The sequence below is a fragment of the Ochotona princeps genome, chromosome 27 (assembly GCF_030435755.1).
Source record: "Ochotona princeps isolate mOchPri1 chromosome 27, mOchPri1.hap1, whole genome shotgun sequence".
In the NCBI taxonomy this organism is placed as follows: Eukaryota; Metazoa; Chordata; class Mammalia; order Lagomorpha; family Ochotonidae; genus Ochotona; species Ochotona princeps.
The window spans coordinates 26,979,514-27,001,842 of NC_080858.1; the positions used below are offsets into that span (position 1 = coordinate 26,979,514).

Genomic DNA, 22,329 nt, shown 5'->3' on the forward strand with positions numbered 1-22,329 from the left:
CTCTGGTGCGCGAGGGTCCCGGCCGCAGACTCGCCTGCCGCCGCGCAGCTCCACTTCCTCCCTGCGCAGGGAAGGCTCCCCGGGCCGCGGCGCGCCCGCCGCACTGGGCATGCTCAGTGGCTGCCGCCGCCCGGAGCGCGCTGGGCTGGGCTGATCCGCCGGGCGGGACCCATACCGGCCCCCCGGAACCCCCGCCCCGGCCCCGGCCCCGTGCACGCCCGCCCCCGCGCCGGCCCGGCCCCGGCGCCCTCCCAGCCCGCGCCCGCCCCCGGCCCGGCCCCGCCCGCCGCCTCCTTCCGGAACCCGCGAGCCCAACTTCGCGCCAAGTTCGGCTCGGCATCTGCGGGAGCCATGCCGATGATGACCAGGAACGTCCTTCTGGACCTGGAGGAGGAGGACGAAGACGACGGCGAAATCGGTGAGTGGCGGCTCCCCGCCCCTCTGCGCCAGGACCACGCGGGGCGAGCCCGGCCTCGGAGCAGCTGTGCACCCGGAGTTGGTGCGGGGAAGGCAGGCGAGCTGCCCGGAGGCGCGGCCCCGGGCACCCCGCGCGCAGGTGGACGGGCGCGGGCACCTCCTGCGGGCTGGGGAACGGACCGGGCAGGACTGGGTGTGAACCAGGGCCCTGCCGAGGGGCTGCTGTGCCGAGCGGAAACGCGAACAAAAGGGGGCGGCAGGCTGGGAAGGGAGAGGGAGGCGCGCGCCTGGCCGGCCCTCGGGGCTCCCCGTCCGCGGCGCCGCTCGGGCCGCTCCCTGACGCCCTGAGAGGATTCCTTTGCTCCTTTCGCCGGCCAGTCCCGCAGGCTCGGTCGGCGTCCGCCCTTAGCAGCTGCAGCGGTGGCACTCCCAATTCTCCAGTAACTGCAGGACCAACTTGATTGCTGGGCGTGGGCTTCCTTTTTTTCTTATCCGAGCCGCCGACTCCAAAGTCCCAGAAGCCGGCGAGTCCCGGGTCTTGGGGGCTCGTGGAGCTGAGCGGGGACCCCGGGTGGCCCAGCTTTCGCTCGCCATTCATTCATTTCTGCGGGACCCTCCCTCTGGTGCGTATCCCAGCGCCCAGGTGGCTGTGTTCGCTGCGCATGCCTTGAAGCCCAGGTTTTCTGAATCGCAGGTAATGAGCAGATCTTCCCACCTGAGGCTCTGGCTGTCCGTGCCCTCTGATGCAGAACCTCAGCCGGGCACAGTAGCCGGGCACAGGATACATACAAGTGATGGTTGTATACAAGTGAAAAAGTTATAGTGAAATCACCTCCCGCCTGCCGCGCGAGCTGGTCCCCTTTGCCACCCAGGGTTGTGAGCAGGTGACTGGGACCTCCGGTTGGAGATTGCACCCAGCCACGGGTGACATGCGCAGTTCAGTGTGGTGTGGCTGCATAAAATTTGCCTTTCTTGTGGCGGTGAGCCCTTTGTGTTTTTAGTCGCAATTGAATTTTGTGCTGTTTTTTTTCTGAGATCAGATCATGTAGCTCATTTAAGAAAAAGAACTTCTGGAGTCCTCCCCACCCCTCTCTCCAGAAGCCTGATACTCCTCGGTGCAGATTGAAAGCCAGCCCCAGATGTTTTATGTCATGTGACATTCATTTAAATGGGCCTCAGCAGTTTTTGGTTGCTTATTTGGAAATGCAAACTTAATGTGTACTGAAGGGATTTTATATCAGATCCTGTCGATGTCACAGACATGTTACATATGTGTGGAGCTGGGTCCTCTGGTCGTCTGGGCTGTGGTGACTAGCCAGATCCTGCTGACACCACAGATGTGTTACATACGTGCACACCCAGGTCCTCTGGCCGCCCAGGCCAGCTGTGAAACACAGCGCCTTCCTCTTTTGGAGCGAGCTCATCTGCAGCCTGAACTAGCGTGAACTTGAGGGCATGAGAAGCGATGCCTGGAGGTTTGCCAGTGAGGCAGCTTGTTGGCACCAGAGTCCCTGCCTTTCTCACGCTCTCAACCACCATCCCAGAACTTAGGTCCAGGCAGTCCTGGCAGATGTCTGGGGCCCTGGGGCCCTGTGGCAGTGATAGGGACCTTGTGTCTGGCACACCAGGGCTGGCAGCAGTGTGTCTTTGGCTGCTTGCTGCCGGGCTGCCCTGCCCGCTCCTGCTGGGAGCCCTGGGTTTGGCATCTCTTCCTTAGAAGCTGCTGGGCCCATCTCTCCTGCCAGCAGCTGGAAACAAGGTTTCACAGGCCCTGGGAGGAGCATGGGACACTTGCGTGACAAGGCTTGGGTGGTGGGTTGCTGGGGCAGTGTTTGGCCATCTGACTGTGCTGATACCGCCCACCCCCCCCCCCCCCCGTGGCCGACACATCTCCGCTCTGGGTGGACACAGGCTCAGGAGCCTCCGTCACCTGCCATCACTGTCACAATCTCAGCCAGCCTGGTGCCCCACTCCATGCAGATTTCACTGTTAGTCACCTGCCTGTCCTCCAGCACCAGGTGTGCTGTGCAGCATTAGCGAGCAGTCCTCCTATGGGAGCTGCGGGACTAGCAGCTGGGAGCCTGACTCTGAGGCAGTCACAGCTCTGTCCCCTTGGCACGCCTGGCACCAGCAGTGGGAGCTGTGGAGGGATGGCGCCAGCAGTGGGAGGCGTGGAGGGATGGCAGTGACTTGTTGGAAGAGGTTGCCGGGCAGGTGTGGAAGGACCGTGCAGAGTGGGTGCCCAGGCTGGGCAGGCATGAGGGGCTCTACTGGTAGGCTCCTCCCAGGAGTTTAGGGTTTGGAGCTTTGCCCCCTGTGTGTGTTGGAGCTCCCAAAGTCTTTCAAGGAAAGACTGAATGGAAGGACATCCGTGATGGTATTGGAAACAGAGTGTCAGGGTGAGGGCTTTGGAGTGGTTCATGGTGGCCGTGGGGAGAGGAAAGTGAGAACCTTCTGGAAGAGCTCACCTTCCAGGGACTGATGGTTGCAGCTGGAGAGGAGCTGGGTGGCTTCCCATTGGGGCTGAATGGTTTGTTCTAGATAGTCTGGAGAGGAGCTGGGTGGCTTCCCATTGGGGCTGGATGGTTTGTTCCAGATGGTCTGGAGAGGAGCTGGGTGGCTTCCCATTGGGGCTGAATGGTTTGTTCTAGATGGTCTTGGGAGCAGTCAGCCCCGCTTCCTGTCTCAGTGGTGTCACAGCCTGTCCCAGTCCTGGGAGGCCCCCGCAGCCCACTGTGTCCCTCACCACCCTGAAGCCCCCTCTTTCTTCCCGGTCCTGTGCTGTGCCGGCCTCTGCTGTTTGCTAGCTGTCCGCTCATCGGCACCACAGCTGAAGGGCACGTTCTTGGGGGTAGGTCTGTGGAAGTTAGCTTTTCTGGCACTCACACAGAAGACTCCAAATGCCATGTTACAATTAGGAAAAGAGAATCTCTTCCTTACCTTCCCCAGCATGTAAGCACTGGGAAGGCAGCTGTGGGTCAGCTTGCGAGTCAGGTCCCTGATGGTGCTGGGGTAGACCCAGCATGTGAGTGCCAGGTGCCCGAGGGTCAGTGACCCCGTGGAATCCTGGTCTGCGGCATGCGGGATGCCTTCAGCGACCTGAAGACAAGGAGAGTGCTCCTGTACCAGCCCAGTGCTGGGTTCAGGTCCCTGACCTTGGTGTCTGGGAGGAGACCAGTAACTGAACAGGTAATTGCCATAACTGATTAACGCTGCAATCAAGATGTGTATCGGGGAAGCGTGGCACCCAGTGGTACCTGGAGATAGGCAGACCCCTGGACTGGGCACTTTACTGAGGCCAGCCCAGGAGGGATAAGCAGACAGGTGTGGCTGTGGTGACAAGCACTGAGCTGTTTCTAGAGACTTGGTGACTTCTTGGAGATCAGCCCTTGCCCTGAGCTGTTCAGGGGCAGGAGGTTTTGTGTTACAGACACACACGCTCAGAACACGAAGCTCAGAGCTTGTCCTTTAAGCCCGTTCATTCCTCTCCCCCACCCTTCATAAGTGAGTCTTAACTTCCATACCAGATCTGTGCTCAGCATCCACCTCCCATGTTCTGATGCTCACCCTCCCAAATGGCTCCCAGCTCCTCTTGTGAAAGCCCTTGCTCTCGGATGTGACCTATAGGCCTCTTGGAGTGGGAGGATCATGCCTGCACTGCCCCTCCCTGTGTCCTTGTGGGCTTGCAGTGGTCACTGGGGTGGGTCACTCTATGTTCATTAGTTTTGAACACTACACAGCATGTGCTAGAGGCTGGGATTAGGATTCTGGTAGGAACAGTGAGTGCTGTGTGATATTTAGAAGATTTATTTATTTGAAAGATACAGTTATGATATGAGAGGAAGAGATCCTGCATTCACTGGTTCACTTCCCAAATGGCTGCAATGACTGGGGCAGGCCAGGCCCAAATAAGGAGCCAGGGACTTCTTCTCTACGACCGGTGGCCAAGAACTTGGGCCACCCTCTGGTGTTCTCCCAGGCACATTAGCAGGTGCCTGGTCTGTGAGCCCTAAGGGCGGGGATTCAGTAGGGCCCAGGTCTCCTGGCCTGGGCCTTGGACCCATCCGTGAAAACTGACCCTCAGTGGGAAAGACGGAGCAGTGGACAGCAGGCCTGGATACACATGGAGGACATGGCAGAGCACTGAGGCCTGCAGAGGAAGAAGAAAAGAGCAGATTGGACAACTATCCAAGCCAAACGATAACAGTGAGAATTTGAGTGAATGGAGGCTCTAGGATTGACTATGTCAGCCAGTGAAGATTGGAAGGGATCCCTCATCCTTCGATCGGCGAGATTGACAGCATTTCACAACCATTGAAACTGCGCCTGGTGCGGTAGCCTAGTGGCTAAAAAGTCCTAGCCTTGCATGCGCTGGGATCCCATATGAGCGCTAGTTTGTGTCCCTGCGGCCCTGCTTCCCATCCAGCTCCCTGCTTGTGGCCTGGAAAGCAGTCCAGGATGGCCCAAAGCCTTAGCAACCTGCACTCATGTGGGAGACCCAGAAGAGGCTCCTGGCTTTGGATTGGCGCAGCTCTGGCTGTTGCGGCCACTTGAGGAGTAAATCAACGAACGGAAGATCTTCCTCTGTTTCCCCCTTTCTGTATATCTGACCCAGTGGCACCTGGGTGGGTAGCATCTTCAGCCCCAGGCCTTCGTGTGTCTCCAAACGTCTTCTGGAGTTGTGATGCTGTCAACTCCTGGGCCGGGCCATGCTGAAGCTCGGAGCTTCTCCCAGGTCTCCCACATGGGTAGCGGGGGGCCCAAGCACTTGGGCCGTCCTTCACTGCTTTCCCAGTAGCATTAGCAAGGAGCTGGATCAGTGATGGAGTGGCTAGGACTCAAACTTGTGCCCATATGGGATGGTGGTCTTCTCTGCTCCACCACAGTGCCAATCTGCAGACTTCAGTTTTTGAAAGTCTGTCCTTCTCCACATCTGTACCTTCTGCTTCTGCAGTTCCTTTAGCGTCTGACTCCTTCATTTCACACTATGAATGCCTGTGGAAAACAGTGGGGTGCCGGGCATGTAGTGGATGGCCCTGTGCTGACCAGAGGGTCCCTCGCTTGGGCGAGCATGGCTCCGGGCAGCTGCTTCTCTTGCCTTCATCACCAGCGAGGTGGCGTGGACAGCATTGCGCGTGGGCGATGGACTAGGGACTGTCTAGTAATGTGTGTGCATGCGAAACACCTGTGCCAGCTGAACCAGGGAAGGCACTGCTAGGGAACTGCTAAAAGGAGAAGTGTGGGCGGAGCACTGAACTCCAGCTGGCTCTTCCAGCGGGCCTGTTTCACAGTGGAGCTGGGTCGACCCTCTGAATACGTGATTGTAGTAGGAAAGGTGAGAGCATGCAGTGTGAAAGCTCACCCTGGAGTGTCTGATGACACTTCGATGGCCCTTTTAGTCAAGACAGTGTAAGAATTCAAGATTGTAAGGCGTTGTGTCGTAAGGCTCCAAGAGCGGTGTTCTTGATGCCCACCAGTCACGGGAACTTTTATTAAAGCTGCCATGTTTTACTGATTCCAGCAGCAAGCAATTTAAATGGGGAGCGTAAGATAGTTAGATTGCCAGGAGAGTAAAATTTCTGTCGATTGGGCATTACTGAAACATTCAGGGGTCAAACAAAATCCATGAAAAGATGAAATGATCTAAGTGGTGAGACTGGAGACAGAACAGGCCCAGTGTTACTGTCGCAGTCTGTGGGATCAGGCGGATGGAGACTGCGTAGCTGTGTGCATGGCGCCTGTGTGGAGGTGCTCTGCCTGTCTGTGCATGCTGCGATCCAGTGCTTACAGCTTCCACGCTGGCCTGTGGAAGGCCTGAGTTGGTGTCCCCTTAGCCGTGAGCACGGAATGGCAGGGTGAGGGGGAGGGCTCACTGTATCCTGAGTTGGAGCTGATGCGCTCGGTGCTTTGGGCTTTCAGGGAGGTGAGAGCCGAAGGCGCAGCTGTTCCTGGTTTCGGTCTTTGCCCACCAGGAGCGTGGCCGGGCCTGCTCACATTTCCTGCCTTAGATTGAAGTCTTGTTGGGTGCCCTGGGTACAGCTTTCTAAAGAGGGCTTGCTGCAGCCTACTAATGATAGAGGAGCCCATGTGGGTCCTACGGGCCGTCTGACCACTCCCAGGGCGAGCGGCACAGCCAGGGGGCCTTTTAGCAGTGGGATAATCATGGTGTCCCTGAGTTAGCACTATGGCTGTTGGCTTGTTCCTGCTTTCACGTACTCATTTGGAAGACTTCAGTCACAATCTTGACTAATTTTGCCAAGATAAGCAAATCTGCCCCCTTGCACTCTTGAAAGCTGACTATGGCATTTGCTAGCAGTGAGGAGTACACTGCTCTTTTTTAAAAAGCACGCGCAGAGGTTTTGCTGAGCCCAGTGCGTGGGGTTGGTCCTGTCCCGCAGTCTGTATTATCCGTTGATTGTTCACCCAGGACCTCCTGTGGTTGTGCTGGTCAGGACTGGGGTGTCGCAGCAGACAGGACCCCTTCTTTGGGGCAGCCTAGGTTGTGACTGGTGATGATGGAGCAGCTGGTGGCTCACAGAGACTCACATCTGTCTGGAAAGTTCTGCGTGCCCAGGGCTGGGAGTTGGGCAGCAACAGGACAAGGTGTAGCCTGACCTGGAGATGGACAGTGGAGCGGCAGATGTTGTGTGAGCCTGGGCCCGGGTCTCCCGGGGGGGGGCCTCCAGAGCTAGTTCCTGGGGAGAGGCCAGCAGGACCTGCTGCTTGAATCCTGGTGCCCCTCATTCCCTGCCTGGCTGTTCCTAGATCACTTGGCGGCGGCACAAGGGCAGTGAGGCTTGGCTGTCCCTGCCAGCATCCTGGTGCTCCCTTGCGGCTCCCTTCCCTGAGTACAGGGGATGGCACTGAGAACTCGGGCCAGAGGCGGAAGGGAACTGGACCCTGAGGCCAGGGGCTGGGGAGAGGCAGCCCAGCTGGGGGCTGAGGGCTGTGGCTCACTCCTGGGGGGTTTCTGTCCCGTGGAGGGGGCTGGTTCTGGAACCCACGTCCTAGGACTGTCCCAGGGTGTGGTAAGGAACACAGAATGAAAGTCTGCAGGTCCTAGGAGAGAAAAAAAATGGTTTGCAGACAGAAGGCTGTCGTTACTTAATTTCTTTTATGTCAGGATCTTGCATGCCTGCATACCGGAATGGAGCAAACCCTATGTTATTATTCCCTGTTGGACTCTTCACATTATGTTGTCGTGGCCTTTTCTATTCCCTCCCCGAACCCGCTATCCTTATTAATGTTTATTGAATTCAGTGGTATTTTATTTTGCTTTATTATTTTTTTCTTGCGAATGTCTTAAAAACATGTTTTACCTAATTTGAATACGTACTATAAAGGTGGGTTAGCTGCGGCAGCTGTTGGGAGAGTTACTGATGGTGTGATCGCCTCCTGGTTAGGACGCAGGTTGTTTCCTCTCTCGCCTGGGCTTGGTGCTGCTTCGGAATCATCTAGAATGTGGTCTTTTGTGCGAGACTTCTGTCAGCTGCATCGGGTGTCAGTAGTAGTCCAGTGTATTTGAACTTGAAGCATTTCTGGGAAAAGTGTTAGATCTTGGAGTGTATTTTTGGCAGGTGACAGAGTAATGATACTTAACCTTTTACTTCTGATTTTACTTGATTTTTGAGCATTTTTGGTTAAGTTTGTTGCTCTCTGGCAGCTGATGCCATGCCTTGCCTGTGGGAGGAACTTGGCAAATGCTTTCCCAGGTAGGAAGAGAACATGTGAGGAAAACAGAGCCCTGAGTTATGGTGTGGACGCTGCGAGCTCATTGAGCTTGCTGTGGCTGTGTCCTTGACCGTCCCCTGGCCTCGTCCCACCAAGGGTCCAGGGAGAGTGATTTGGGCCCAGAATGGACGGTTGGCAACGTTTGCCTTCAGCAATGGTAATACAAATAGCCACTTGTTTTTCTAAAAGGTCAGCTCTTCCCTTGTTGGTGTTTTTATTTTCCAAAACTGGTAAAAATGTCTTGAACATGACCATCAGCTCCTTTTGGTAACTGGAGAGCTGTGAGCAAAGAAAGTGCCAGTGAGCTGTCCACTGTTACGGCCCATTCAGGCTTGGCTCAAGATGTTGGATTCCAAAATGTTTGTTCATGTACACATGTTCCAAGCTCCCCGGGAAGGAGTTGTGATGACGTGGCCTTCCCCCAGCATGACTCAGCCTGTCTTGAGTCAATTTCCATGTTAGTCATCCTGGCTGCCTGGGGTCTCCCTTCCCAGACTTCCCCACCCGCTTCCCACCTCAGGCTCCCACCCCAGTTCCTGGAACTGCATCAGACTGTGGTGGACTGGAGGGGCCAGCTTTTCTGTGCAACCATCACCCTGGGCTCAGACCCCAGCTTGCTCGTGTCAGAATCTCAGGGTAGACCCTGACGGGGTGTGGGGTAGTCCTCTGTCTCCTCCTTCAGCAGCTGTGGCTGGCAGGACCATGTGTCTCGCTGCATGGCTGTGCTCATCTATAGTCTCCCTAGTCAGGGCTTCTGGCTGTGCTGAGGCAGGCACAGGGTATGAGCCTTGGACAGTTTCCTGCAGTGGGAAGCGGGCCCTTAGCCGTAGCCTGGCACATACACTGGGGCATAGGACAGACACCTACTGGGCTTGGCAATGATGGGGCTTACTTAAAAGCAGTGCCATATGAGTGGAGTGGGCAGAGATGCCATGGGCATGGCATCCTGGGAGCTGGACTCCCGGCCCCTGTGGCTGCTCCCAGCCATCCCAGCCATCCCTGACCTCAGCTTGGCCCACTGGCCTTCCCAGACTGCACAAACACATTGTCAAGAAACATCCTCTTGTCAGGAATTGCAGTGTGTGCAGAGGGACCTGGTGTCTTGGCCTGCACCTTCCTGACTGGCATGGAGCATCCCTGGGCCTGCCGTGCTGCCTGCCTGCCTCTGTGCTTTGTGGTGACCTCGTCGCCCTCCTGGCCCTGTGCTGGGTTTGTTCTAGGCACCTGATCCACTCTGGGTGTGCCTTGTTCCAGGCAGCCCATGTTCCCTGACCTAGGAGCCTGCTGGGCCTGGCTGGCGGTCTCTGGAAGTGAGAGAGGTCAGATGAGTATGATGGACAGGGTGTCATTCACCATGGATAGACTCCCCAAAGTCCGTGGAAAATTGCATCATGACACACGTGTCTGTTGATCTGGGGAGCCCAGGCTCTCGCATGTCCCTGTGTGCCTGGGAGAAGACATGAGCAGAGCTTCTGGTCCAGATTTTAGCAGAGTAAAGAGGAGACAGTGGCAGGGGCCTCCTGTGCAGGTTTTTGGTAAGATGAGCGCGCTAACAGGTTCCACGGGCCTCCGTGGGACGGGTGCTGACGGGTTCCACGGGCCTCCATGAGACGGGTGCTGACGGGTTCCATGGGCCTCCTCTTGTATTTACTTCAGAGGCACAGTAAGAGATAGGGAGAGAGGCAGACTGGGTCTTTCCGCAAAAGGCTGTAATGGCCAAGGACTCTGTCCAGGTCTGCCCTGTGGGTGGCTGAGACCCAAGCATTTGAGTCCCCACCTGCTGCCTTCTGGGTGTACGTTAGCAGGAAACTGGATCAGAAGCTGGATCCAGCACTCTGATGTGGGTTGAGGATGCCCCACTGGTTCCTGTTTCCTTTGGGTATTTGGTTATTCATGGAGATGGAAAACCCAGAACAGGTGGTCTGACTTGAGAGAGGTCCTGTTGGTGCAGCTGCTGAGCTGAACTCCATGCAATGGACCTCTGGACTCCATTCTTTTCCTGATGCAGTGGCAACAGCAACTTCCCAGCTGCTTCACCTCGTAGTGCACAGGGTGACAAGAAACTGGCTCTGTGGATGCTGCACTGGTACCCGAGGCTCCTGAGTTGCCTGTGTGTGGTCTGTTCCTCCTGGCCGATGAAGTTGCATATATGAAAATGGGGAGTAGGGACACATTGCTTTGGAACTTTTGCATTGTGTTCCTGAAGTCCTAACTTGGTGGTGGCATTGTCTGCCAGGTCACTGTGCTACAGTGCTCTGTGTAGCATAATAATCGAAAAGCTTGTGTGTTTTTCTTGAACATTAGATTCATAATACGCTTTCGACTTGGCTTTCGAAAACAAACAAAAATTAAAGCTACTCTGGGGGCTGTCCCATAGCTTCCACACTCTTGGGCCCTTGGGGGTTCTTGGGAACAGTCTGGCTTCTGTGACTGGCATGTGCCTGTCCAGCCTGGAACACTGGGCAGGGCGTGAGGGGTGTGGAGACATTGGAACACTCACGTTAAAATCTTGACTCTGGGCCCAATGTGATGGCTTACTGACTAAATCCTCCCCTTGTAAGCACAAGATCCCATATGGGTGCCAATTCATGTCCTGGCAGCTCCACTTCCCATCCAGCTCCCTGCTTATGGCCTGGGAAAGTGGTCGAGGACGGCCCAAAGCTTTGGGACCCTGCACCCGCGTGGGAGACCCGGAAGAGGCTCCTGGCTCTGGCTCCTGGCCTGGATCAACTCAGCATTGGCCACTGCAGCCACTTGGGGAGTGAATCAGTGGGGGGAAGACCTTTCTCTCTGTCTCTTTCTCCATAAATTTGATCTGCCTTTCCAATAAAAAATTTTAAAATCTTTAAAAAAAAGTCTCGACTGTACTCCTTTTTGGCTGTACAGCCTTATGGACACAGTGGAATCTCTCTGAGCCCCTTTTTTTCCTCATTGTGACGACAAAGTGGGAAAATAGACTTGCAAGATCTGATCTGTAGCAGCTGTTTATATTAGCAAAATAATGCAAACTTTGTAATTTCAAATCAGTGGTAATAAGTAAAATCACATAATTATAGGCATTTATGAGTGGGCCTGTGAATAATTATTGTGCCTATAGGACAAATTTGTTAATTATAATTTGTCTACATTCTCTTGGGTTGGATTCCAGAAGTTAGATTGACATTTTAGTAATAAAAATAATACCCCAAGATTACTAAGTTGATAAAGATAGCATATGGTCCATTAATATATTCCTAATAAGCATTACTTGTGTTCCTGAGAAATACCAAGAGGGAAATGAGCCTGAAGTGCTGGATTTCCACATCTGTAAGTAATTGAGGGGATCCTCTGGTCTCGGTTTGGGCTCACTTGTTGCCGGGGCCCGCGTAGGAATGGGTGCAGATGAATGTGTCCGTTCACCGTCTACAGGAAATAGCAGCCATGAGTGGGGTGGAAGCCAGTGGAAGTTTGTTTTGTGGTTTCTGGTTTTTTTCCTGCTCCGCAGGGTAACCCCTGTCTGAGTTCTTGGAGGATTTTTTTAACCCAGGTCAGTGGAGTGTATGACACGCTCCTGTGTTTGGAAGTTTACAGCCAAGCACACACTGGCAGCGGTGAGTAAGGAGCTGTGAGCTGAGGAGGGGCCAGGAGGGGCACATGCTGAGGGATTGGCTTCACCTTGGGGCGCGGGTCATCACCCTCTTGAGGCTGCCCATGTCACACTGGCTTCCTGGCGAGGACCTGGGCGCAATGAGGCACTGCAGGGTATGATTGTGTCACAAGGGACGAACGGAGGTGACCGTGCTTGGCCCTGCTCCATCCGTCTTTCCAGAGAAACCCACAGGATTGAAGTGTCTGCTCAGTGCCCAGCAGTCTCAAAACCAACAAGGTGCAGGAAAGAGCAGCCGAGACAGGGCCCCAGCGTGTTTGTGTTCGCAGGAACACATGCTGTGAATAAACTAGGCGGAGTGCAGAATGTATTTTACAAAATGTTTATTTGTATCTCCTTGAGAGATCTTCCATCCTTTGGTTCACTACTCAAATGCCTATAGAGCTGGATCTGGGCCAGGACATGACCATGAGCTGGGAACTCCGTCCAGGTCTCCCACCAGGTGCCGAGTGTCACTGTGACCCCCAGGGCTCTTTGCATAGGAAGGTGGCAGTGAGAAGGCAGTTGTCACTCAGCGGGGCACCCAAGTAGGTGGCGCAGACACCCTGATTGGCCCCCAGGGTATGCGCTCTGCCCCTGTGTTGCTCTCACATGGAGGATGTGGCAGTACACTGGAGCCTGCAGAGGACCCTGGTGCCGTAACAGGATAGAAGACAGAACAAATCAGTCAACTGCCCCAGCCATGTGTTGGCAGTGAATATCTGGGCAAACAGAGCCTCTAAGGTGAACTATGTCAGCCAGTGGATTCTGGAGAGATTTCATTGTGCTTGGAGTGGCAAGACCGGCAATAATGCAAAACTGTTGAACTATCAAAACCTCTTGGGCAGGACCCTCAGAGCATGCCCCACTTCGGGACCCTGGGGTGGTGTTGGGTGACTGTCCTCCATCCCAGGGTACAGAGGCGTTGGGGAGGCTGGGTGTGGCTTCTCCCCTTCCCCCAGATACAGGAAGGAAAAAGAGAATGTGGAAATAATGCATTTACAAACCTTCCTGTATCCCTTGACCCTTATCACCCTAGTTAGCCATGTAAAATATGTAATGGTCATCAAAAAACTAAGTAAATCTTAAAAAAAAAAAAGGTAGTGGTAAGAAGGTCAGAGCCAAGGTCAGAGCACCAGGCAAAGTGGGGGCCTGCAGACCTGGAGCCAAGCTGAATCTGCTGCTGACCAGTGACCTTGCCCAGGCCTGCCTAGGCCGAGCGTGCGTTTCTCCAGAATCAAGCGGATCTTGAGACTGCGCCCTGGCTCAGCAGCTCAGGGCAGGAGCCTGCTAAATCCCTCCCGCGACGGGGTGCCTGGCCGCGGCCGGGCCTGAGATGCTGTCAGTCCTGATCTGCCGCCCAGGCAGCGGGGCGTGGAAGGTGGGCTCAGTTGGGTACTTGACCAGGGGTGTTCTGACTCACATCACCAGTGTCTGCGATGGCCAGTAGGCCAGCAGTGGCCCAAGCACTTGGGACATCCTCCACTGCTTTTCAAACTTATTAACGGAGCAGGATCGGAAGTGGAGCAGAGGATACAAACCAGCTCTCTCATGGGATGCTGGAGTGTGGACAGCTTCCTTGACCCACTGTGCCCCAACTCCAACCCCAGAACTCAGTTTTTTTCAGTGGAGTTTCTTGAATGCTTGTCCCACTGAGAAGCCAATGTGTCCTATGGGAGAATGTGCCTGACCAACATAAGCACTGGCTGTTGCATTCCGTTGTCGATGTCCAGGCTCTGTTTACGCATTCAAGTTTTGAAACTGGTGCCTTGTTTGTTTAGCCTGTGCCTCTTGCTCCTTCCACTTGGGGGAATTATCATGGGTATGGCATGTGAAGAACTCTGTGGTCTTGAGAGCATTTTCTCGGGCTGGCCCTGGGGGAGGGGGAGTAAGGACGTAGCTGGCAGAGCCGCACAGCCTAGTCCTGGCCCGCATTTTCCATGCTGTGAGCCCGCCTGCATTTGTTAGTTATCCTGAAAGTAATGGGCTGCAAGGAGTTATTTAAGCAGTGTTGCAAAAGGGGGCCAGGAAGCTCTAAACACAAACTTCCCTGCATCTCCAGCGAATCCAAGGTGGCTTTAGATGCAGGTGGTTTTGAAGTGGCTTCTGCTGGGTGTGACTTGGAAAACAGGGTGGGTGTCTGGCGTGTCTCAAACACACAGACTGGCACCTGTCCGACAGCCTTGTTCCCCTTAAACAATCCTTGACCTCCAGGAAGGGGTTTCCTTGGCCAGGCCCAGAGGCCGCTGCTGTTGCTGGCTCTGTTCACCCACGTGACCCAGAGTCTCCTTCCCAAGGCTGAGCCGGCTGGTGCCGAGGAGGTGGGGAGGGATGCACTGATTGAATTACAGAGGAGGATTTGTGTCGGATGGCCTGGTGGAGCAGCAGCTCTGGCACCGGGGCCGGGCTCTGGCACCATGCTCCTTCTCAGAGTTGGCTGCTTTGAGAACTGTGGAACTTGTCCTGGTTTCTGACCTGTTTGGTCACCTTCTGTCTATTGCTGCTTAGTTACAGCACTAAAACGGGTGCAGATGCTGCTCTGTGGTTCAGGCTGGTAAGCTCCGAGTGTATTTAACTGCATGAGTGCTGTGTTTTGGTTACTGGAAGGTGATGAGAATGCCTAAAGAAAACGTAACAATAACACCTAATACAGGCTGTTTACATGTGGGTTTCGAGTGAAATGCAATACGTGAAACACTATGGCTCAGGTACAGCATTCTGCATGCTGACAAATTGCCATTCATGCTACGGCCTGAGTCACATGGAGCTGTCCCCACAGTTCTGGTCTCGGGTGAGGCGTGGGTGTTGAGTCCACAGAATCGACAAGAGACAGCTACTCATTTGTGAGTTTATTTCTGGCTTAGCTTGTTGAACCCTTTGCTGGAGAAGGATTGCATGCAGTCTGTCGGGCTGTCCACCCATTATCTAAAGAAGAACGCTTCTGAGGCTCCCCCAGCCGTGCAGCCCTGGTGGGCGTGCCTGTCCGAAGTCCATGGGCGGCCTCGGTGGATGTGCGAGTCCATGGGCAGCCAGGGCTGCTTGTTCTCTTCTTCCTCCCATGCCGTGTTCTAGCCATGAGAGAAAGCAGAACTTAGAAGTTACAGGCCTGTGGTGTCCTGCCGTGTTACCTGGTAGTGTCGTCGTGCAGTGTGGAGTTGGGGTCCCCGCAGCAGCACAGGGCTTGGGGAGTTTGACCCCACACGAGCTTAGATCCCAGGAGGGCCTTCTAAGCTGTGAAAGCCTTAGAAGTGGACGCTGGCTGTCAGGCAGCAGTGGGCAGAGACTTGGAAGTTCCAGTTTGGAACACCAGGGGAGTTCATGGCAAGAGTTGGAGCCCTAAGTTTGTCCATTGCCCCTGCCTCCTGGAGGAAATGGTGGGAGGGTTCTGTGTTTGGGGGCAGCTCAGTAGGCCTCTGTGCCTGTGGTCCCCCAGCCTCTATTCAGCTGACTTCACTGTAAGGAGCAGCACAGATACCACGCCAGCCCTAAACCTGAGTGTCTGTCAATATCCCCTACGCACTTGTTTACACAGCGGTGACGGCTGAGGTGTTCCAGGTCATCTGGAGGAGTGTGCTTAGGTCACATGTGAATGCCACACATGTAAGAGGGACTCAGGCACCTGCAGGTAGCCCAGACACCTGCTTGAACTGGGGAAGCAAGACCGGTTCTCCCACGATGTCTGCATGTGGCTGCCACAAACCAGAGGACCAAGGCCACAAACTAGAGATGCAGGGACCTTCTGGGTCATGTTTGTGGCCTCGGTTCACCTGTCACTGCAACCCGACAGAGCTGGAGTCCACCATGAAGAGAAGTCCCCAGTGCAGTCTGCAGAGGCCCCTCTCTGGCCTGAGCTGATGACCTTTTGTGTCCAATCTCGGATGCTGACCGTGTGTCCTGATGTTTGGATCTTGGGGGAGAAGCTCAGCAAGACTTAGAGCTGAGTCGGGCTGTGAATCAGCAGGAGCCGGTGCAGGCTGGCTGTTGGTTATGTGGATCAAGAGTGGGGCACTTACACCAGGAATGTAGCAGCAAGGTGGTCCTTATCCGACATGGGTAGTGCACTCTCCTTGTTTATTCTCAGAGTGACTTTGGGCTGCTGTTCAGGATCCCACTTTGGCAGGTTGATACAACTGAGGCGCATGCACATGGAGTGACCTGCCACGGCTATGGAATCAGCAGGTGGCTGAGCTGGGCCTTGAACTCATGCCTGCTCTGTGGGGGTCAGGACTGGATGATTGGCTTGGGTCTTCCTTCATAGTTGCAGCTGCACCTGCTTCTGCCCCACTCTGTTGCTGGATCTTAAGTTGGTTTGGAAGACTGTGTGCAGGCTAGCTTGAGTTAATTGAGTTTACCTTTTTGAAGTTGCTGTTCAAATGCTTATCCTACACATATCATAGAGAATGGCAAATGGTGACATTTCACTTTTTTGTGCTAAATGGACTTAAGATTAAATGGATTGTGAAGTTTCCTGATATCTAAAGCTATCAAAGCTATCAAAGATTGGACCTAGTTACCAACAGAAAATGAAGTAGAAATATGTAGTATGACCAGCCACCAGTCAGCCCCGTGGGTTTGAATGCAGAAAGGCAGATTCCCCTGACTTCATTGTTTTACTGGATAGCTCCATCTGAATGCCAAGGCGTGAAACAATCACATTTTAAAATAGCCCTGTTCCAAATTGATTTCACTTTGTAACTCACAGTTTATGGTTGAATGCAATGACTTTTTTATACTTGCCATTTGTGATTTCTGTTCCCCTGAGGGCTCTGGTCTCCAGCCCTGCATCTGTTGCTCCTTCGTTCCTCCCTCTACCTCCTTGCCTGTTACTGTCCCCGTGGTCAGTCTCAGTCTGGGTCCCCTTTGGACACTCAGATGACCTCAACCTCTTCCTAGCATCCTCTCTGCCATATTCTCCAAGCAAAGCAGGGCCATCGTGGACTCATTTCTTTGTACACCTGAACTGGGGGCTCCCAGCTAGCGGAACTGCTAATGGAGCCAACGGGTCATCCCCAGACCAGATGAGCCAGTAGCTATGTCATCACAGAGTGGGGGAGCCGTTCTCTGATCCCCTCGCTGCTCCTCTTGGGGTCGGCCTGCCCTGAGATTGCCCGGGCACATGGGTGCACACACACACCCATCTGCACGTCCATGCTGTTGGCAAAGAGAGTGTGAGATGAGCTCCCAATGTCTCACCTCCTAGGCCCCATCGCCTGCTGTCACTGTTGTCATTTGTCTTCTGGAACGTTCCTGGTTCCTGAAAGCGCTCCTACCCAGGGCGGCTGAGGCCGTTTGTTCTCCTGTCTGTCATGGTGTCAGCACCTTGAGGAGGCGGATGTTCCGCGCCCGGTTACTGCTGCTAGTCATGCAGCACCTTGTTAACACTGGTCATACATAAATCAGGGAAATTTGATTTCTAGCTTTCTAATGTAATTTAAAAAATCAAACTTACGGATAGAGGATAAAGTTGTTATGCAAATATATGGAACCAACATAGAATAAACATGGGCATAGGTTCTGGCATCATCTCCTCAGCCTCCATTTATAGGGCCCGAGTAATGACCAGTACTTATAAAGCATATTAAATTCCTTGATTAACGGAACTGTTCCCCCTTCTTTTTTGTTTCGTGTGGCTGCAAAAATGTATTATTCTATTATCATTCTTGCCAAAAAATTCATAAAATGTGTGAAATATTCATAACTGTGTTTTAGACCAGAAGAGATATTAGTATCTTGGTGCATTGAGCAGAAAACGCTTCACATTTGAGTGGCAGGCCCTGAGGTTTCCCTTGAGGCGGGTGGCTGCTGGTGGGTCAGCTCCAAGGGGCTACAGGATTCCACATGCTGTAGACTTCAGGGTTTGAGCTTGCTTGAGCCCCATGGCCCGGCCTGCCCCAGCGTTCACAGGGCGGGCTTCACCCACACAGGTGGCGAGTTCTGGCCTCCCCTGCTCCCCGCCCCCTGTAACAGCTGCTTTCTGCCCATCCGGGCCACACAGCAAGGCACCTCCCAGAACAGTGTCAGCATGTGTTCAGCCACGTCACCGTAGGCTTCAACTCATTCCCTCCCTGGCAGCCCTCGAGGCCTCCCCTGCCCCACGCCACCCACTTCCTCTTTTTGCTGTGTTTCCTGAGCGCCCCACCCTGCGGTCACTGCCTGGTCCCTGGCCCAGGCGCCGCCTCCGTTTCTTGGTGCTCTGGTTCATCCCTGCCAGATGTGGGTCTGCGAGCCGTGGCCATCACCAAGGGCAGCCTGGACTTTGTCAGGACTCTGAACAGATTCTGGGGTTTCCTGTGCTCCCTGCGTGGGAAGGCAAAAACCTGAAGGCTCATTTTTCGAGGTTTACATTTTGGGTTGATTATGGTGCAAATCAAGATGCCACAGGGATTGGTGGCTCTGAGGGACACGTGTGTGTGGGAACAGGGAAGCACCTCCTTCGTGACGTGCACAAGTGAGAGAATGAGGGAGGAGCCGGAGCACCCGTTGCTGGTCTCAGCTCTGCTCTGCGGCGGCCCTGGCTGTGGGCTGCCCTCCCTGCCTTGGCTTGTTGATGTGGTTACAGTGGATGACGGGCTTATTAGGAACAGCTGTGAGGGCTGTGAGCTGCAGTGCGTACGGCGTGCATCATGACACATTTATAGCGCATGTGCAGGTGAGAGAATAGTCATGGTTGTCTGTATGGGGAGCTTATGAGTATTTCTAGAAGATTTGGGTTTTTCTCCATTCTCTGTAATAATCATGTGCTACATTTGGAACTAGAAGAGGAAATGTCAAAGCCTGTTTCTGGTCTCTGGGACAATCCTGACATCTCCTGCGCCTTCCACCCCTGCCTCCTGTACCAGTCCTGAGGCACCACATCACCTGCACATGCTATGCCCTGCACACGGTGCCCTGCACACCACGCTTCTACACACACGCCATGCTCCTGCACACAAGTGTCACCTGCCTATACTGTGTCCCTGCCCAAGCCCTGTTCCTGTATACGCGTGGCTCCTGCACTGTGCTGTGTTCCTGCCCACACTGTGTCCCTGCCCAGGCCCTGTTCCTATATGCGTGGTTCTTGCCCACACTGAGTTCCTCCTGCACACACTGGTGTGCCTGCACTCTGGGTTCCTGCCCACACTGTGTCCCTGCCCAGGCCCTGTTCCTGTATATGCGTGGTTCTTGCCCACACTGAGTTCCTCCTGCACACACTGGTGTGCCTGCACTCTGGGTTCCTGCCCACACTGTGTCCCTGCCCATGCCGTGTTCCTGCCCACAGTGGGTTCCTGCCCACACTGTGTCCCTGCCCATGCCGTGTTCCTGCCCACAGTGGGTTCCTGCCCACACTGTGTCCCTGCCCAGACCTTGTTCCTGTATATGCGTGGTTCTTGCCCACACTGAGTTCCTCCTGCACACACTGGTGTGCCTGCACTCTGGGTTCCTGCCCACACTGTGTCCCTGCCCAGGCCCTGTTCCTGCCCACAGTGGGTTCCTGCCCACACTGTGTCCCTGCCCAGACCTTGTTCCTGTATACCGTGGCTCCTGCACTGCGCCGTGTTCCTGCACTGCGGCATCCCCTGCTTGCGTTCCGACACATGCCACATCTCCTGCCTGCTGGCCTTGCTGGCCCTCTCTAGTTTGTGGCCTCAGCCTCCCACAGTCCAGGCTGCCGTGGACATTTTGGGAGTGAACAGCAGGTGGAGGTCCCTCTGTTCCTCTCACTCTGTCTCTCAAATAGGTGAAATAAATAAAATACGATGTTAAAAAAGAAAAAAAAAAGTAAGAGAAAAAGGAGCTTGAAAAGCCTGGGAATCTGGCCTGGGACTGTGCTGTTGCAAATCCCTGTAGCTTCGATTCACCACAGTTTCCTGTAATCAAAGATCTTGGGTCCACTCACAGAGTTGTTGGGGTAGGAGCATTTGGTTCTTTGCTGTCTGAAGTCTCCCTGTGGGCACTTCCGTTCCTAATTAAGGAGGCGCTGGCATTTTCCTCCGTGGAAAGGGAATGGCTTTCGGGGTTGTTGGCGACCTACTGACTCAGTGTTTCACGCTGATTGCCTGGTCTGTATCAATGTGGGGTGTCTACCTCTGGGTTAGCTCTCCCCTCGTGGGTATGTCAGATTCTTGGGTGCTGAGATTCAGGGCAGCCCCGGACAGCCCTGGCATGCTCTGTGCCCGGAGCCAGGGTGTCTGGGGGTCCCTCCCTGTTCCTCATGCTTCCTGGTGGACATGCTGTGCCCCCTGCCCTGGCACATGCCGCAGCCTTCTCCCTGCTGGGGCACTGTGCCAGGGCCTTAGAAGCATCGCTGCAGGTGGGCTGGCCGCCCGCTGCCTGGCCATCCTTTTGGGGTGATGTGGACGATGCCTGGGGGAGGCAGCCCCTGCCCATCCTGGGGAAGCTGAGGGCCTCCAGCTGAGAGAGCTGACGCAGCCTTTCTCAGGCAGGCAGTGGGTTTGCTGGGGAGTTCCCCGCTGCTTCCCAGCGCGTGACCAGGGAGCCGGAGTTGGGACCAAGGAAGCCAGGAATTGAACCCGAGTACTGATGTGTGTGGTAGACATCTTAGCCGCTGGCCTAATTGCCCGCCCCCAAGGTCTGCTTTTATAGATCTTTGATTTCTTTTTCTCCGTTTTTAAGAGAATTCATTATAAAAACCTGTGATATTCCCTAAAGAAATTCTGACGGGTGGGTTACTGTTTTGTCTCCTTTGATATATTTCATTACTCTAAGACCACTGGCATTAAATTATAAAAATGAGGTTGGCACAGCAGTACAGCATTTGCAAACTCCTCTGCATTCCCAAAGCCCCACAGGAACGCTTTTCAAAAATTCCATCAGTCATGTTATGATGACACCTTCCCTTCAGGAGTTACCAGCACAGGAAGGAGGACTGTGGGAAACAAACCAAGCCTTACAAATCCACTAATAAATAAAATCCCCGGAGCACTAGCTTCTTGAGTCACATGATTTGTTCAAAGATCTCCGCATGTGCAGAGCGTGCTGAAGGAGGGGGAGGAGGCCTGTGCGTGTCTCTGCCCCAATCCCACCTGGGTGAGCCCAGGCGGTGGGAGCAGACGAGGAGGAGGAGGAGAAGGGGGAGGAAGAGAAGGAGGAAGAGGAAGATGCTGCAATGGCAGCTGTCTACCCCAGGGGCTTGTTTCCATGCCGTATGTGTTGACTGGTTTGGCCAGTCTGTTGACCTCTTGTGTGAGTTTGCCAGGACGGTCACAACAGGGCCTCTCCAACTGGGCCTAAGAACTGCCTTGCTGTGGTTCTGGGAGCTGGAAGTCACAGTCAAACGGTCAGTGCGTTTGGTTTCCTGGGCGGCTTTTTCCACAGGCCTCCGTGGGCAGGCACTGCAGGGAGTGTCTGCCTGCTGCCTCCTGTGACGATGGCAGCATGACCGTCAGGACCCAGCCCAAAACCTGTTTCCACTTATCAGCCTTGGAGGGCCCTGTCTGACTCGGTCGCTCCCCAGGTGCTGGTGGGAGGGGTGGACTCCGGACGGCTCGATTTGCAATCGCATTGATCTGTTCTAAGTTTTGTGGACCTGTCTGTGAGTTATTAGCTCGCGGGTAAGACCCCGGCATCCCACGTCACACAGCCTCAGTCCCCTTCCGGCTCCGGCCCCTGAATGCAGCTTTGTGCTCATGCAGTCCCTGGGAGACAGTGTTGAGCGCTCAGGTAACCCGCTTCCTGGTACCCACATGGGTGACCAGCTCGTTCCAGGCTTCTGGCTGACCAGGGGCTGGAAGATCTCGCCTACCCTCCCTCTTTGTCTGATGGATAGGGCAGTGAAGAGCGCAGGGGAGACGGACCTGGTGTCCTAATTGTTGGGTCCTGCCCCTATGAGAGGTGCTTCCTGTCTCCTGCTCTCCAGGCCCCGTCCCCGCCCTGCTGACCCCAGGTGGCTGTCCTGTGGCTTTGCTGTCCCTGCCCTGTGTCATTCTCATGGTGAGCCTACTCTCACCTCAGGGTTGGGAGCCGGGTCCCTGTTCATCAGAGGACCTCTGTGGCTGCCACCTGCCAGCAAGAGGTCTGCTCTCAAGGGATCATGTGTGGGTCCCACTTTACAAAGGATGCTCTGCTCTAAGCTACCCTCATTTTGCACACCCCGACAAGGGCATGGCTGCCGAGGCTCCTGACCTCCCAGGCATCACCCATGAGCACCGTGTGGAACTCTGCCTGTCCGTTGCAGGGCCAGGCGGTCTGCAGAGCTGGTCTCCCTCCACTGTCCACCCTCTGAGAGTATTTCTCCCGAGGCTGCTGACTGCACTTGGGCAGGTCTTTATTGCCTGATGGGGTAGGGAAGGGTGCAGAGAGGGATGTGATGCAGGCCCTGCCTCACTGCCTGGCAGAACCCCAGGCGGCTGGTACCTGAGAGTGTAGATGTGTATGTATTGTGAGTGTGGCTGGGGGCAGGGGGCTGTGCTGCAGGAAGGCCCACTTGGCCACAGGTTTCAGAGGAGCTGCGAGTACTGCTAGATCACATGCATTTGGGTCTCTGTTGCCTGGGAGGTGATGTCAGAACCTGCAGGAGAAGAAGTGACATGTCTCTGATCAACTGCTGTGGCCTTGGA

General features: G+C 54.7%; 1 protein-coding gene across 2 annotated transcripts in view; it reads left to right on the top strand.

The window, feature by feature from the left end:
• The first annotated feature begins 268 nt into the window (after positions 1-268).
• Positions 269-22,329, top strand: part of ANO6 (anoctamin 6) — an 87,637-nt gene continuing 65,576 nt past the window's right edge. For both annotated transcript variants that reach the window (XM_058655752.1, XM_058655753.1), the window contains exon 1: positions 269-418. In XM_058655752.1, coding sequence (XP_058511735.1) covers positions 352-418 — 67 coding nt within the window. In that variant the 5' untranslated portion in view covers positions 269-351. The remainder of the gene's footprint in view (positions 419-22,329) is intronic.